The following is a 16,962-nucleotide window of genomic DNA, read 5'->3' on the forward strand; positions in this document are numbered from 1 at the left end:
ATCTTTCGATTAGGACGAGCAGCCAACGTATGTCAACACCTTTAAATATACAATAAACCTCCGAGTTACAGGAATCGTGTCTCCGCAAAGTTGCACAAGGGACCTGGAAAATGAATTGACATTTTGCGTAAGAACAGAACAGAACAAAACGAAAAGTTTACTGATTGTTGGTTAAAAGATGGCCCTCTAATGTGGAAAAAATCCTCGGATGATGTCGCAATAAAAACAGCAGCAGTTGCGAGTTGTTAGGAATAGTATCATGCCCATGCCTTTCTAATGATACGTGTGCAATACTATCTTACAGAATAAAAAAATCGATAGACAAAACAGCTGCTGACCCGAAATATGCTTGCACGTCGCTCAAAAAACACAAACGAAATCCACCGACAAATACACGGGAATAAAAGCAATATGGAATATGGATCCCGAGAACGCGCATGCAAAATGGGAACAGCCATAACAAACGCAATTATCGGAGAAAAATTACTACAAGAAGCTTACAAATAAGTTTGAAATGAAACTTCATCCTGGTCGACATTTCTTAGTAGTCATACAAGGATCATATACGATGCCATGTAAATCATAACGTATTTCCTAGTACGATCCCTGTATGAATACTAAGAAATCATTCATGATCCTTGTATGATTACCAAGAAATCATATATGAACCTTGTATGATTACCAAGAGTCATAATTTTTTATTAATTTTGTTAACATTCAAGTTTTTTTAAATTTTTTTTGGAAAGGCATCACCTATGTGATTCCCCGCCATCACCCTAACGCACAATATCATTTGCAAAGTTGGCACTAAGTAAAGGAGTAAGTCCATATATAAAAATAAAGTTTTGATATTCTCTAAAGTCAGTTTATAACAATAAATGTTCATTTATAAGAAAAATAATTTTTTTTAAAAATGCATATTACCTGGCTGCATTGATCAAGTTTCTTTCTGTATCAGTCGTTTAGGGCGTGTTGATTTAAGCATTTTAGATTTACGTCTGATTTTTTGTATGATCCTTGTTTGAAAACTAAGAAATCATGCAAATCATATTTGATCTAGTAAGATTACTAGAAATCATAAATGACCTAGATTGACTACTGACAATTTTGTAAAATGAGCAACCCGAACGAGTAAAGCGTGAGGCTCTAACAGTGCTGCTTGGCCACTTAATGCCCTCTGAGCACTACATCTTTAGCCCGTTTTTGAGGACGAAAAGTCAAATGGGTCAGACACAAAATCGGTCAAACAAAAAGTTGAATGAAAGGACCTTAGGATTAATATAATTGCCACAAACTTCTTTTGAGAGCAATCAAAAAATTTTTTTCCGTCAATGGTTTTACTCAAAATGTTAAGATTTTTATACGTTTCACAGATTTTTTAACTTTTCGCTGTAGTCTGAAGTTGTTTGATCGTTTCTCCTCAGTTTTAATGCTAAGAGTTGTTTTGATGTCGTGGTAGTTATTGCAAGCAGAGTAAAAATAACTAAATAACAGAGTACAGCGAAGAGCGAAAGAATCCCAAAACTACTAAAGAAAACAATGCTAAAGTCATTGAAGGTATTACATGCAAAATGCAAACACGAAGAAGATTCAAGGCCGTTCCTTTGAAATGTTTCAATGCCTCATCACTTTTTGAATCTAAAAGAAAAAAATCAGAGTTAAATGCGAATAGTAATAGCTTTGGAAACAAATAATATGTTTTTCAACCCGTTAGTTGTTCTATAATGGAAATAAAGAAAATTTTCAAATACGACTAACCATATAGCTGATTCAAACTTATAAAAAATGAATTTGCATTAATATCTTCAAAACCATAAGTACTAATTTTTGTAAACGCATCTGCAAGATTTAAGAGAGCGGTTAAGCTCAATGAAAAACCAAAAAAATTCAAAAAGACAAAATTTTTTAAATCTAAATTTTGATGTCAATGCTCAAACGTTTCTCGTTTTGGCAGCTTCGTTTCTCGTTTCGAGTGACTTACCTCACTCAATGAAACGACCTTTGCACTTTAAAACTTATGTTTAATTTATATTAGTTTAAAGTCAAAGGAGCTCAGAAGCATAAAAAATATTACCATTAAAAGTGCTTCTGCGGAAAATTAATATAATTTATTAATTTATCACTGAATATTTTTTAAATAGCTTTTTGAGCGGTACCGATAAGTTTTTCAACTTATATCTACTTCTGTTTCTATCTATGTTATACGGCACGCAAGTCTATTCTGCAGCTACTCCGTCAACCTTCCGGCTATGTTTTATTATATAGCGCTTATCACACAATGCGACTGCGTTGAAAAATGTTATTTATCACTATTCGGTTACAAAAATGCTCGCTTAAATTCTATGGTTCTTTCCTTTTTGTCCCCCACTTTTGCAAGCAATCAATTGTTGAAAAGATCGGAAGATTTAATTTTCGGAGCGAAAAGTCACATTCAACAAATTGCTCAGTGTAGGGTAAGTGACGCTGCTTAGAGCTAAACCTCTGGCGTTGACCGAAAACCGCTTTTTGCAATCTTAGGTTAGAGTTGCAAATTTCGAAAATATGTTTTTCTTCTCACAGAGAATTGCCGAGTTCATTTCAGGCATTATATTAGAAAGATAAAAGTGGTACCATTCAGAGAGAAGATCACTAAGAGTAGAATTGAGCGTCAGAATTAGAAAAATACTCCTTTTATCTAGGAGTAGGGTGTTGTGTTAACAGTCATTGACTGTTAACACAACGCCCAACTCCTAGAGGAAAGGAGTATTTTTCTATTTTTTTCCGCAGAAGCCTTTTTAATGAGAATATTTATTACGCATCTGAGCTCCTTTGACTTTAAACTATATCAAATGAATCATAAGTTTTAAAGTGCAAATGTGATTTTATTGAGTGAGGTAAGTCACTCGAAACGAAAAACGAACCCGCCAAAACGAGAAATGTTTGCGCATTGACATCATTGAAACAAGTTGAAAAATAAATTGACATAAATCAGCGACAATACAAAAAACATTAAAATATAAGACACAGTTTCGACAAAAAAAACTTTGAAATTTTTGATACAGCAAAATGTAACGTTATTAAAAACATTCGGCCATATTCAATAAAGGCCTAAATTCATAGTACGGTCATTACAGATGGGCGCAGAAAAATGAGAGGGCTAAATTATGACAAGAAATAATTCATAATACGAGTCTTAAAAAGATAGAACTGCACAACAAACTCTGAACAAATTGACATTGTAGAATCATAAGGCAAATAATATGCTCCAAACGTAAACTGAAATTTTTAAAGGAAAAAAACTAAAAATTAGAACTCAAGAACACGAATTTTTCAGAGTCACTGCGCAATTCAGACAAAAACAGGATATGCTTCTCTCTTGTTTGAGATATCATAGACAAAGTCAGCTCAATTTATTGCAAAACTTAGATTAGTCTTTGAAAAGACGATGAGAAGCAGAAAATTTCAGAAGACAAAAAACTGATACCAGGGTTTCAAATGGAATTACAGCAATTTTCAGTGTTTAATTATATCATTTGAAAGCAATTGCAAACTTGAAAAAATAAGCATGAAAAAACATATTGTAAGAAAAATGGTTAATCATAAAATTTTAATAACAACTGATGAATGCAAAACTAATGGTTTTCAGGGGAATACTAGAATGTTACATGCTAGATTGTGGAGAAAACTGACACATTGTAAAAAACCAGAAACAAACAGACTACTAAAAAAGATGAAAAAATTAAAGCAGAAAAACAAATATAATTCATTATTAAGCATTGGAGGCTTATATACATTAGCTTTATATAGGGCTTTATACACATTGAAGGCTTGATAGACACTTACAATAGAATGATCATTCAATTTCAAAAAAAAATGAAGTAGAAAACGAATTCAATTCAAAATTAAGCAATGAGGGCTTAGAAACATTGAATGATCATTCTATAGTAAATGTACAAAGATAATGTTTATAAGCCCTCAATGCCTAATAATGAATTGTATTTGTTTTTCTACTTCATTTTTTTCTTTGTTTTCAACTTTTTTTTGCGAAAATCAATAAATTGTTTTTTTTGTTTCTGGTTTTTTCTATCTGCCCGTTTTCTCGAAATTATAGCATGTATCATTCCAGTATTTTCCTAAAACCTATTTGATTTGCTTTTATGAGTTGTCATAAAAGATTTATGATTTTAACATTTATTCACAATCCTTATATCTTTCATTTTTTCCACATTTCTGATTGCTTTCAATTAACATAATTCAGCACTAAAATACTGCTGTAACTCTGTTTAAATCCCGGGCATCGGTTTTGATTTTAAATGATTTTTTGCCTTCAAAAATGTTTTGTTTCTTTTCGTTTTTTCGTGACTCTAAATTAAAGAATTTTGTTTTCGTGAGCTCTTGAATTTCAGTACAATTTTTCCTTCACAAAAATTAGATTATATTCTGAGAACTAGATATGCTTTTTGACTTCACAATGTCTTTTGTGTCCTTTCATTATTTAACCATTGAATAACTCTCTATAAAATTAGGTGATTTTTTTCTGATGAATTTGTACACATCCTACACAGATTTCGAGTTTTCTGTCTAAATTTTGTTTTTTGTTTGTCTTTTTACTTTATTTAGAAAATTTTTTTCGTGTACTGTCCAGGATGATAGTTCCGTTTTATCAATAATCAAGTTAGGTTTTGATAAATGCAATTTTGGCAAATTTTTTACACTTTTTTTAGTAAAATTATTTGACAGTTTCGAATCTTTGAATTTTTTTATCTACACAGGAGGAATGTTTTTGCAAAAAATAAATTTCAATTATGCAAAACTTTAAAATGTTCTACGAAAATTATGTCGTTTTTAAACTCAACTCACGAAAGTTTTTCAAAATTTAACATAGAAAACTAACTCAATTACTAATAACACGAAACAAATCCCGGACAGTGCACAAAGAAAATTTTCTGTTTTCTAGTATTTAAAATAAAGATAAGCAAAAAACCGAAAATTGGGCAAAAACTCCCGAAATCTCAGTAGAAAATTTACCTAATGTTATAGAGAGTCCTTCAATGCATGAATAGTGAACGTGAAGTTGCCATATGTACTGCGTTTTCTAAAAAGTGCTCTTAAAGATCATAAATTGAAGAAATTAATTTAAAAAGGCAAAATTATTCATTTTCAGAGCTACATAAATAAAGCATCAAATTAAAATCTGTCTTTACCGAAAACTCAAATGAGCAAAAAAAACTGGGCCAGTTGGACAAAATTGGCTAAGAACGGTTATCTGGTTATCTATTTACTCCATTCTATCAAAAACACATCTTAAAGTCGCAAAATCATTCATCGAACGCAGCGCATAATCAAAAAAACCTTGTTTGCTCAGAAAAAATTAGTTCACAGGCGATTTTAGGTCTTTATATTGATCATTTATGGAAGTCAATTCTTTGCGTTTATTTAAATGTCTAAAACAAGAAAACTGTTGCAACGCCTCATTGGCTAGTGTTGGGCTTCGCAATAGTCTACCCAATAGATTAATCAACTTGTACATGCAAAAAGCAGTTCTAACTTACTCTATAATAACTACTAATACTACTACTATAACTTTTCTGCTTCTTGTTTCTAGCGTCGATTACTTTTTCTACCATTGGTTCTAGCGTCGATTAGATTTTCAATCATTAGTTCTATTACATTAATATTAGAAACACGTAGAACTGAAAACTCTTCTTATATTGATGGATAGGTAGGTTGTCTAAGCTACTGTTGCTCTTCTTTTTCGGACAAATGTTTGTATGTAAGATGAATTGAATGCAACGATTAAACCAAACAAGCAAAGACATGAATGTATGTATGTATGCAATTGTATTGATACCAATAATCATCAGTAGCAGTAGTAATAGTAGAGAACAACTCAAACACGAGATAAATTACTCCACCGACCCTCAATTCTTTCATCACTAGATACAAACACACAACACGGTCCAATTGAAATTTTAAACGTTTTCAGAAGACGAAAGCAGCATAAATAGCAAGTTAGACGGACTACTACATCTTAACCAAAATAAACATTTGCTTCAGTCCATTTCATGGAAAATACATCGCCACGCGATTTCAAATCTATGAACGTCAAAATTGAAGATCATCAAATTATTGAATCGTTGACGTTCATTGATGGATCATGCTCGTATGATAGCAAAACAAAACTTAGTTGAAATTAGTACAAGACAAGAGTTGTGCTATCAAAAATTATTCAAGGTAACGCTAGTTATAAGTAAAGGGTAACTGTTTGGTTATAAATAGGGTGAAAAGATTAGCATAGTAGCAAGGTATGGTAAAGGAGGAAAGGTATAAATGAATAAATAGTTTCAAGGTACGCATTGTTAGGGAGAGAAAGATTGCTTAGTTCTGTATTTTAGTGAAACAAAATAAGATACACATTTTATTACAATGTACAACATATGTACACAACACTTGCATTGGACAACAGCATCCAACATTCATCACCAAAATTCTGCAAAAATCCAAAACCCACTTTTCGCATCATTCAGTTAAAAATTTTGGGTTTTCCATTTTTGTGCTAAATTTTATATCACGTATCGACTAGGAAATTCGATCTATTTTACGGCTCAAGTATTAGACACTAGTTTAATCAGCATAATACATATTTATACTACAAAACAAAAACTGTAGATGTAAGACATTACAATAGTACACTAGTTTAATAATGTAGCATGGCAAGCTTTTGAGTGCTTCTGAATAAATAACGGCGCCTGAACAAACTGATTGAGTGTTATCAACTAATCAAAAAGGTGTGAAAACTTCCTCATTAATTCCGGGCGTTGAACTTTCCGCCTCCATTAGCTGAATAGGTCATTGACCTTTAAAGAACGCATGAACAAAGTTAAAACTGCAAAAGATGTAATCATTTTTCGCCCATTTGAAAGCATCAATCAAATCATGAACAAACGACTAAAGAGCGCTTTTTGCAATCATAGTTTACTTCTAAAGGTTGTTTAAGTTAAACTTTGGTACACTTTAAACATTTTTACAGGTATTTTTAAATAAGCCAGCACCGAAGTTCAAAATGATTAACATTCGAGAGAAGAAGGGTAGCAATACAGATGACTTAAGAGGTTAAATAGTTCGCCCTTTACCGTGACAAAATCATGCGCAACGTATAATTTTGTATCAAAACTGCGAGGAAAAATAATGACTAGCCAATACACCATGCAAAATAACTTCTTCTGTTAAGAACTAAAAAGAATAAGGCTACAAGGAGTAAAGCAAAAAGAAGTTGCGGGAAGACATTTATAAACTGCTAGATGACAATTACGCAATCAAGGTATGGTAAGAGAGTAATTAGCAAAGTAACTATTACGCAATCCGGGTACCTTAACAATGAGCATTACATAACACTAAGCACAACATAATGGAGAAAGGACTAATACGTGTTATTTAACATGACAAATTTAGCTATAAAGTTGGATAGAAAAGTGAACAGAAAAAGGGATCTAAATCCCCTTCAAAGTTGAACAGATCAGATCTTGAAAAATCGAAGACGCACAGGGTGCGATAAATAGCATCATATCGAAGGGAGAGATTAATACACCAAATGATTTGATCCTTTACATTAACTTTTTGAAGAATAGTTTTCTCAGATTCAGTTTTGTCAAGTTTGTTAACTGCTCGAAATTTTGAGGTTTGTGTCCATGAAAGAGAACTGCATCCTTACATCGATCAGTTACACTGCCTGTAATTGTTCTTCATTTTGTAATTTTGCACAAGGCAACTTTTTCTTAATTCAGCCCCGTGTTCAAGTTCAGTCCAATACTGAAAGCATTGACAGCCGACAGCTCCGAACCTCCATGATGTCCCAAAATGTCATCTGCGCCTTGGACCAGTCCGCTATGTTTTGTATAATACTTCTCCATTTTAGCAATGATGTGCTTTCCGTATGTGTACTTCCTCAGCATCGAAATATGCGGTCGGATCTTTGCCATGAGAATCTTTCTTTGGCTCGGTTCCGCGACGTCAATCATTTTCTGGACGACGTAGTTTGCGAACTGGTCTCGCATCATTGTGCACAAGGCACTGTTTGCACCTTCGCCGTACAAGACCTCTTCAATCAGCATCGCCCTTTCTGGTCGAGATGCGTGAACGACACATTTCTCGACAACATTGCTCGCAAATTTGTGCTGAGCAAGCAGCATCACTTTGCCTCGCAGTTCTTGTACAATTTTGCTTTTGTCTTCAGCTCGTCCGTGCTCCAAAATGTGCTGAAACAGAAATATATGATTTTACTTAGAACTCACACGCATCAGTCAAACTTCGAGTGCAAAAGAAACAAGGTGAAAAAAACGTGTAACCAATATAATACGTTCTCGAAACGCGTCAATGAAATAGATATGACATTCGTTTAACATATCGGTAATCCTATCTGTATTCGTCAAAATGTCATCTTTCTGCCATTTTCAAACGTTTAGCAGCTAATTTGATAAGCAGTTTCTGGGAAACTCGATTATACTTAGTGTCAAACTTTGTTTAGAACATTTTACTTAATCGTACCTGAATGACGTAGTTGCCGTACTGATCTTGGACAAGTTTCTCAGTGTGAGCGTGCAACTCCTCTAATATGGGTGCAGTCTGGTGGGTAGTGCAGTGCTCCAGAATTCTCTGGATCACCCGGCAGCCGTAGGGATGCATTGAAAGCTCCGTCACTTGTCCTAGCAAAAAGAGCAACTTCAATTTTCCCCTCCAAATAAATGGACAAATTTATGCAGGGCAAATATTTTTGATTTCTATACAGGGGCTGCATATCAAAACAAATTGTAGGCACTCTCTGATATCTCGTCTGATTGTTTTTCTCTTTCTCAAAACAATTAATCAGAGCGATATCGGATTAGACACCTTAATTGGCAGAACTTTGCAGCCGTTGGAAACATGTTACATATGAACCAAATTGGGTGCTGTTTTCGCGCAATCATTGCAGTTTTTACGTCGTGAAAGCAAAATCTGAGAGAAACACGTAGAAAACCAATCTCCTTTTGGAGCACAAAAGTCATCTTCGCGCTAACAGGTGAATTTTAAATTTATAAGGGAATTACCATGACAACCATTTACTGCAAAGTTGTTTATTACAGGTAATCTTCGAGACTAATCCTATATTTTGCATATGGGCAATTAAAACTTGTTCCACTGTCTAAATGCATACTCAATCGCTCAAACACAATACGGATCTTGCAAAATCAATTATAAAGTCGATTTTGAAAAATGGGCTTGTAGGTCCCTTAAAATAATTCTATACTCTCCTGCTAAGGCTTGCAAATCTGTTAATGTTATTTCCCATAATGATCACTGGGGGTGGCTTACCTGCAAAAGCGCTGATGATGAACTGGAGAGATGCAGGTGCCACTCCTTCAATGGCCTTCTGAACAACATGATTTCCATTTTGATCCTTGACACACTTGATCACGTGTCCATCCAGCTCACGAATCATCTCAATCTGTCTGTCCCGCCCAATGCAGTCAAGAGCCTTCTGTATCACACGGCAGCCGTACATTTGCAGAGCCAGTGGCAGAACATGTCCTGAAACACAATATCACCAGTCAGTCAAAAACGACGATATAGCTGAAAGTTCAAGAATCCAATTCACCTGTAATCATACGTCTGGTTTCCAAAAAAGCCTCAAAACATCGGCAGAATTGATTTCAATCAACCATCATTCGAGTCTTTGAAGTCATGGAGTAATTAATATTACTTATAAAAATAGCTAAACACTTGGATTGTTCAACTAATAGAACGTCGAGGTATATTCTAAGCATCCAAAAATATTCATGTTTATGGAAATGGATCATCTCATACCTCTGATTTTATCAGCCAGCACATTCTTCTGCTCCGGGGTGCCAAACTCAAAGAACTTCTGGATGACGTAGTTGCCGAACACATCAGTCATAAGAGAGTAAGCACTGCTGATGATCTCAGAGAACACCAGCTGTTTCTCACTGTTAGAAGCCCGCTCCAATTTCTGCTGAATGAACCTGAACACACTTCATGATTGTTTTCAGGTATGAAGCTAATGGAATTTTTGACATTTATTCAAAGTCGCAACCGCAGCATTAGTAATGTCTAACGTGCAACGAGACATTGACACGATTCGATCAGACACTTTTAATTTTGATCATTAATAAACTCAAGGAATTCTGTCATTTTATGGACTTTATTATAACCAAAAAAGTGAATTGTCAAAGTTCTGATCGCAAATACAAGTTGCAATTATTTTTCAGATCATTCAACTTTCTTAGTTTCGCAAAAGATCTATCGCTGAATTCAGAAAAGCTTGCTTCATTTTAGAGTTATACATTAAGTCAACGCCCACAACAGACCTCGAGAGCGCTTAAGTTTTAAGTTCGTTTAATTTCCGTTAAATTTTCAATTTCTAGTTGAAGTTCATTGAAGATTATCAGAGAGTTAAAGGTTGCTTTAAAATATTATGAAAGCAGGGTAAACAGATTAAACATCAGCCGAATCAAAAGACTTAGGGTACCCAAGAGGCGAAACCGGTGGAGGCAACATAGCCTCAAAGAAGAAGAATTCGCGTTCTGTATTTCTCACCTAGAGCCATGCTGATCTTGAGTGAACTCAGCAATGTGACCAGGCAAGTCCTTCAGCTGCAGATGTGGGAGTCTGTTGTTCCTGAAGTCTTCCAACAATCTGCTCCTCAGCAGTCCGTTGTTACCTACAGTCGATGTCATCTGCACCTGAGGGAGAAAATTTTTTAACTACAAACTGGTTCCATTCCATCTTGTGTTTGAGCAGCACAGTAATTTTAATGCTCTATGGCAAGAATTAGACCGAAAATTCAGAATTTTAAAAACCACGAAAAAGTCGTTTGATATGCTCTTCGAAACGTGTTCGTCGGTCAGTCAAGAAGCACCAGAATCTTCCATTTAAAAACTTGTCTTGCTTTAACCTGTGAGAGTTTGTCGTATCCTCCCCTCAGACTTCGAGATCCTCCGCTGCTGAACAAAGAGTTAGGAGAGTTGAACAAATTAGCCGAGTTACCACTTCGGTACTTGGCCTCTGCTCCAGGCGCTAAAACGACACCAATTCTAGTTAATAATTCTTGGTTCCAACATTTAAACGGGCTCTTTTAAAAATGGATCGCTTCCTCTGAAATTAAAGTGAACCAGATATTCCTATATCGAGATTGGTTATCGTTATAAATTTTGTGGGTTGAGGAAAGACAGACAATTGTTATTGAGAGAACAAAGAAACGGGCAACTCACCCAAGTTGATGGGCGAGGACGCAGGAGAGAATTCAGTCGGGGGCGAATTGCTGTACAAATCGCTTCGCATCAACATATCTTCAAACGCAGGTGAGTGAGAATACAGTTTACTGTTAGTAGAACCCGAAACAGAACCAACTTCTGAAGAGTAATAACTAGATGCGTTATTATACACTCCAGAATGGTGCGCAGAGGAACTTCCAGTAAAGCCTCGCGCAGCTGGAGGCGGTGACGAGGTACCACCAACCAGGGCGCTCGTGTGGTGATGACTTCTTGCCGAAGATCCTAGGTGTCCCGAAGCCGAGTTGTGATGACTAGCTGAGCGTCTTTGATGATCGTTTGAGAAAAAGTTGGAGTGATGGGTGGAAAAGACATCTACAGAAAGAGAAAGGGAAGTAAACAATGAGGTTAAGTTAGTTAATAGACAGTTAAGTAGAGGAAAGTAGACACAAATTTTGTTCTTACTAGCTCCAGATAACTAATGGCAGCATAATCTTATTTGGACCACCCGGATGGTTATCTAGTAAAAGGGCACAATATTTTGCAAGACCTCAAGCAAGATAACGCCATTTCAATATTCATTCAAGATTTTCACAATAACTGCAGGTGTTCAACAATGAAACCCTGCTTTTCATACATAAATCACTTAGACTAATGTTTAATTTACAAGTTAAGTTACCCTTATTGTAATTTTTGCTTGAAAAAATCGCCATTATCCAAATTGCCGGGAACAATTAAACTGTTAATGTTAAGCAGTTCTTTAGTAACCTGGAGCATCTTCCAAAAATGGCGATGGCACCGTCGACGCATTTGCAAATGCGTTCAGTCCTCGGTTCGAGTCCGCTTTGAACTTGGTTGGGGACATCAATCGTGGGGGAGGGGAGTGGACTCGTGACGACATAACGGATATACTCTCATCCGACAATCTCCTTCCAAGCATGGGAGGTGTATCGTTTTCAGATCTGTTATTTACATTAGTCGTTGAGAAAAAGGAAGGGATCTGTTCCACAATATTCCTTGCGTCAATTCCATGATCCGAAATGCCAGAACTCAATTTTGAGGAAAATACCTCGTCATCGTATAGTTTTCCAGGTGCTCCTGATTTGGCAAAACTTTCCAATCGTTTTCGATCTATTTCATCGTTTGGTTGATCTACCTTGTTATTGTTGATGCTACTGCTGTTATTGTTGTTGTTGTTTTCAGATTCCTGTTGTTGATTGTCGTTATTGCTATTGTTTTGATTGGTTGTTCCACTTGTAGTGTTGGTTGCGGTCGTGTTTGCGTTTAAGGTTAAACCGTTAGTCGAGACCACTGCAAGTTGGCCTAGAGAGGAAAGATCATTTGAGTTAATGGATAGAGAAGAGAAAAGAAAGAAATACAAACACGATTAAGCAAGATCAGACATGTTTATTAAAGTTACAATTATTATTATAAATCAACATGAAAAAATTGACAGTCTAGGAGCAATACTGTTAAGAACGACTTCTATTTATCAGAAAGTTGAAATTGTTAGTATTGATTCATTTGGGGAGTACAAAGACCAAATTTTTTAGAGGTTTAAGAAAATCTTTGCAATCCCTCTCTTACCTCCAGTGAGAGAATTAAGCAACATTGCAGGCGGAAGCATTCTGAGAGCAGCAGCTGCAGCTTGTGCGTCCCGTCCTCCTGTCGCATTAGGCGGCAGAGCCAGAACCAGTTGTCCCGTGTGGTCATAGTAAGCAGGGGTCGGTGCCAGCAGCTGAAATCCGGGTCCCCCCAACGGCATCAACGATCCGGGCGCATTCGCAGCAGCTCCGTTCTGAAAAAAAGCCTTGTTTTAATTTCTGGGATTTATTTAAAAAACATGGTTCAATGAATAGTTCGGAAAAAAATTGCACGATTTATCAAATTAATTTTGGAGAAACGAGGCGCCCGTTTTTCCCGAACCAATCAACTTTTAAGACTTTCCGTTTATTGCATTTATCTCTTCGACGCATCATTACAGAACTCTTCACGCTTTCTATTTCACATACATTTCAGACTTGATTTTGTGAAAAATGATAAAATCAAAAATGCAGCCGGCATATAGCCGCTCAAAACGACAGGATTGATATTCAATATTGGGATTCAAACAGGTACCAAAAAATTTGAGATCTTGTTTTCCTAAAAAAAGTGAGTATTCAACTTTGGTGCTCACTCCTTATTTCACAAACAGCATTTCGAGAAGGAGCAGAACCATTTTACACATCACACGTTTCATTCAGTGGCACTTCAATGACCTTCTATCAAAATTTGAAATTGAAGTATTTAGTGCAAAGTCATTTTTGTGCGCGAAGATAAACATACCCGGCAGATTGCCGGAAAATAGCCGCCGTTGATTCCAATAAGCATGATTGGGATTGAAAGAATAGAAGATATTGAAAAAAAAAGATTTTTGTACAAAAACATTTTTTGAGTCCGATTTATTTTGATGGCATTTCGTAGTTGAACATAAGGTACTTCTGTTTCTTAGAGAGAGGCTACAGGGGCTACTATCAATACCAAGAAGCATTAGAGATGGTAACTAACACTTATAGGAACGACGTTCAAATAGCGGGCATCTAAAATTGGGCTTTATGGGTTTATCCCGTTTCTTCTGACTTCAATTTTTTATACTGACTCTGTTCATTTTGAATTGCTTTGCTGAGCAACTGATGTTCAAAATCACTTTTAGCAGAATGAGAGAAGAGAGAAACTAGCCTAGAGAAGTCAAAAAGATATCACGCAAAATGTTGAAGCGGCAAAATGAGGTAAAGCGAAACATTTTTTTATTCGACGAAGTAAAAAACATAGCAGGACAAGTCCTGACGTACAATTCAAAGAATTTTCATTGACTAAACAGGAAAACTAGACCTAGAATGGTTTATGAGTGAATTCAGAAAACCATTTTCAAAAAAAAAGATCAAAAAAAATAAGAAAAACAATATCAAAATGCCGCATGTGAACAGAAAAACCCCCAGCGAGAAATGAAAATTTAATTCAAATTAAAAACTAGGCCTAGAATGAGCTGTGAATGGATTGGGAAAACCATTTAGAAAAAAATCCAATCCAAAAAATCGAAAAAACAGTAAAAATCAGAGTGAAATTGCCGCATGTGAACAAAAAACCACTACCGAGAAACCGAATTTTTGTTCAAACATCGTTTTTTCACTCTATTTTAAAATTAGAGCGAAAAATTAGGGCTTTTTCGCTCCATTTCCTGTTTCGGCGTGACCAAAATCACTACTCCAATTTGACTTAAAAAATCATGAAAATGTGTGAACAGATCTTAAAAAAAAAAGACAGCGCCCCAATACAATTCAAATTCTTTGAATTGTAAAAAATAGGAGCGCTATAATAGCCGGCTGAGAAGATGAGGGCGGCTATTAACAACCCATGAAAGCCAACTCTTATCTGATCATTGACATGAAAACTTTCGCTAAGCCAGAGGAGAAAATGTCATGCAAAAAAAGTTGCTGAGCATAACTGAACAATTGATGTTTTGAGTTTGCGATGACAGCAAGAAAAATTAATGCAGAGGAACTGAAACAGAACTGTAGATACAACTCTAGAACCAAGACTCTAAAACAAACGCACAAAGGATGCAATAGAAAAATATCAGTATTGCCCAAAATTCAGTCTAAATATTTTATTTTCAAAACTAATGGTGGAGTTAAATAGTTCGCGGATGTGTAGTTTGGGGTTAAGTTGGCGCCTTTTATGTGTCTATATGGGGAGGGAGTTATGTATAATGTGGTAGTTGGGTAAAGTGGGAGGCGTGGTCAGGGACGTAAAGGTAGAAACGGACACGGGAAGGTTGGGAAGAGTATATACAAGGGTAGGAGAAGCGTAGAAACAGATCAGGACAAGAAAGCAGAACATTTCGACATTACATTTCTAATGAGAGACATACTCAGCAGATTCACGGAAAATAGACTCTATTGATTCCCAAAACAACGATTGGGATTGAAGGAACAGAAAACCATGAAAAAATTGATCGTTGTACAAAAAAAGCTAACTATTTTGTTTGGATTTCGTATTTAGACCTACTCTTGCTCTTAATAAGCAGATACAGGGGCTAGTATCAATACCGAATAGCTTTAAAGATGTTAACTAAGACTTACAAGAACAACGTTTAATTAGCTCGCATCTGAAATTATGCTTTACTGGCTTATCTCGTTTCTATTTTGGATTTCATTTTTCGAAAATTCTGTTCAATTTAGATTGCTTTGCTAAGCAATTGCTGTTTATAAGCACATAAAATGAAAGAATAATAAAGCTTTCCTAGAGAAGTCAAAAAAGATTTCATGTAAAATATGAGGGCTGCAAAATGAGGTAAAGAGAAACCAATTTTTATTCGAGGAAAATAAAAGTAAATAGTAGCGCTATAATAGCACGGTGAGAAGATGAGCGCAGCTATCAATAAACATAACTAACGTTGCTCTCGAACGACTGGCGAGCGATTGGCTTCGGTAGTAGCCAGCCGGGGCTTAGGGATGCTATCATTAGAGGAGCTGAGCGGAGTTGGTGGGGGGAGGAGAAGGTTGGGAGGGCGGGATGAGAGGGGGTTTAAATCGCTAGGTGGAGGAGGGTTGACGGGGGCAGTGGGGGCGGGTGTGGTGTGACTGAGGGGAGGCGGAGAAACAACTTGGAGACTAGTAAGGCTGTAATAGCTGCTAGTCAATCGCTCGAACAATCTAGGCACTTATTGTCCTCCGTGCTGTACCTTTTTTTTCTGTTTTTGAAGACGAAAAATTGGTCAGAGAAAAAATTGCATAAAAAAGACAACAGGAGCAATATAATTGCTACAAACTTCGTTTGACAGTAAATAATAATAGCGGTTACACGCATTAACTTAATTTCGAATGTTAAACCCATTTTCGAAAACAGCAGTCAATATTCTGACAAAGTCAGCGTTTGAGAATTTCAATTTAAATCGTGAGCAAAGTGCTCCAGCTTAAAACACAACCGGAGGACTCCACAATCTACAAAACTTAAGAACCATCTTCGAACTAAAAAAACTGAAAATCCTTTTAGAATCAAGATTTAGGGTCTGACTCAAGAAATGTCCTTGATATCATGAATGTTTGCCCACTCAGCAGTTTCGTTGAATCGTATAATAAGAGACGTGCAAGGTTATTGCGTTGCTCAGCGACTTAATTGCCAGAGACTTTTATTATTTGATTTGTTAGACTAAAAGCAACAAAAATTTGATGTCAGACGAAAAAATCTGTGGTACAAAAAATGCATTAATAGACCGATATATCTATCTACACTTCCATTTCAGCTATAAAGGGACAACTCAAAGTCTGCTGCAGCCGACCGGAGTATATTAGGCGTGATTGTGATTGTAGCTTACTCAAGTTTCGGACTGGTGCAAAAGTAGTAAAACTGTAGTAGTAAAACTGTTAACAATAGAGCTCAGCTGCTTAACACTGAATAAGAAAGAAAATTTAGCTTAAATTTTCATATTTATCAGATTGAGAGTATTGAGTATTAAAGTTTTAGCCATCTTTGAATATTTTGGAGAATCTATCCTTACAGCGTTTTCCTGGTCAGGGACAGACTCACATGGATCAATTTACTACTGATTGCTGACGATTGCGCAATATACCTCTCGAAAGAAAGTAAAGAAAGTAAGATCAGAATTTCACAATTTTTTGCTCAATTCTAGGACGCTTTTCTGCTATGTTGCTTATCAAACTTAAGATTTCGTTCGAGA

At 35.9% G+C, this 16,962-nt stretch overlaps 1 protein-coding gene across 4 annotated transcripts in view; it reads right to left on the minus strand.

Annotated features, from left to right (window-relative positions):
• Positions 1 to 5,745: 5,745 nt before the first annotated feature.
• LOC142337875 (uncharacterized) overlaps positions 5,746 to 16,962 on the minus strand; it is a 35,733-nt gene continuing 24,516 nt past the window's right edge. For 3 of the 4 annotated variants that reach the window (XM_075387478.1, XM_075387479.1, XM_075387481.1), the window contains 9 exons: positions 12,831 to 13,041; positions 12,012 to 12,566; positions 11,244 to 11,618; positions 10,928 to 11,049; positions 10,570 to 10,715; positions 9,820 to 9,995; positions 9,328 to 9,543; positions 8,524 to 8,681; positions 5,746 to 8,234 (listed from right to left, as the gene is read on the minus strand). In XM_075387478.1, coding sequence (XP_075243593.1) covers positions 7,755 to 8,234; positions 8,524 to 8,681; positions 9,328 to 9,543; positions 9,820 to 9,995; positions 10,570 to 10,715; positions 10,928 to 11,049; positions 11,244 to 11,618; positions 12,012 to 12,566; positions 12,831 to 13,041 — 2,439 coding nt within the window. In that variant the 3' untranslated portion in view covers positions 5,746 to 7,754. The remainder of the gene's footprint in view (positions 8,235 to 8,523; positions 8,682 to 9,327; positions 9,544 to 9,819; positions 9,996 to 10,569; positions 10,716 to 10,927; positions 11,050 to 11,243; positions 11,619 to 12,011; positions 12,567 to 12,830; positions 13,042 to 16,962) is intronic. The other variant, XM_075387480.1, reaches the window with a different exon arrangement.

The sequence above is a fragment of the Convolutriloba macropyga genome, chromosome 4, assembly GCF_964194025.1.
Source record: "Convolutriloba macropyga chromosome 4, txConMacr16.3, whole genome shotgun sequence".
NCBI classification, from domain to species: Eukaryota; Metazoa; Xenacoelomorpha; order Acoela; family Convolutidae; genus Convolutriloba; species Convolutriloba macropyga.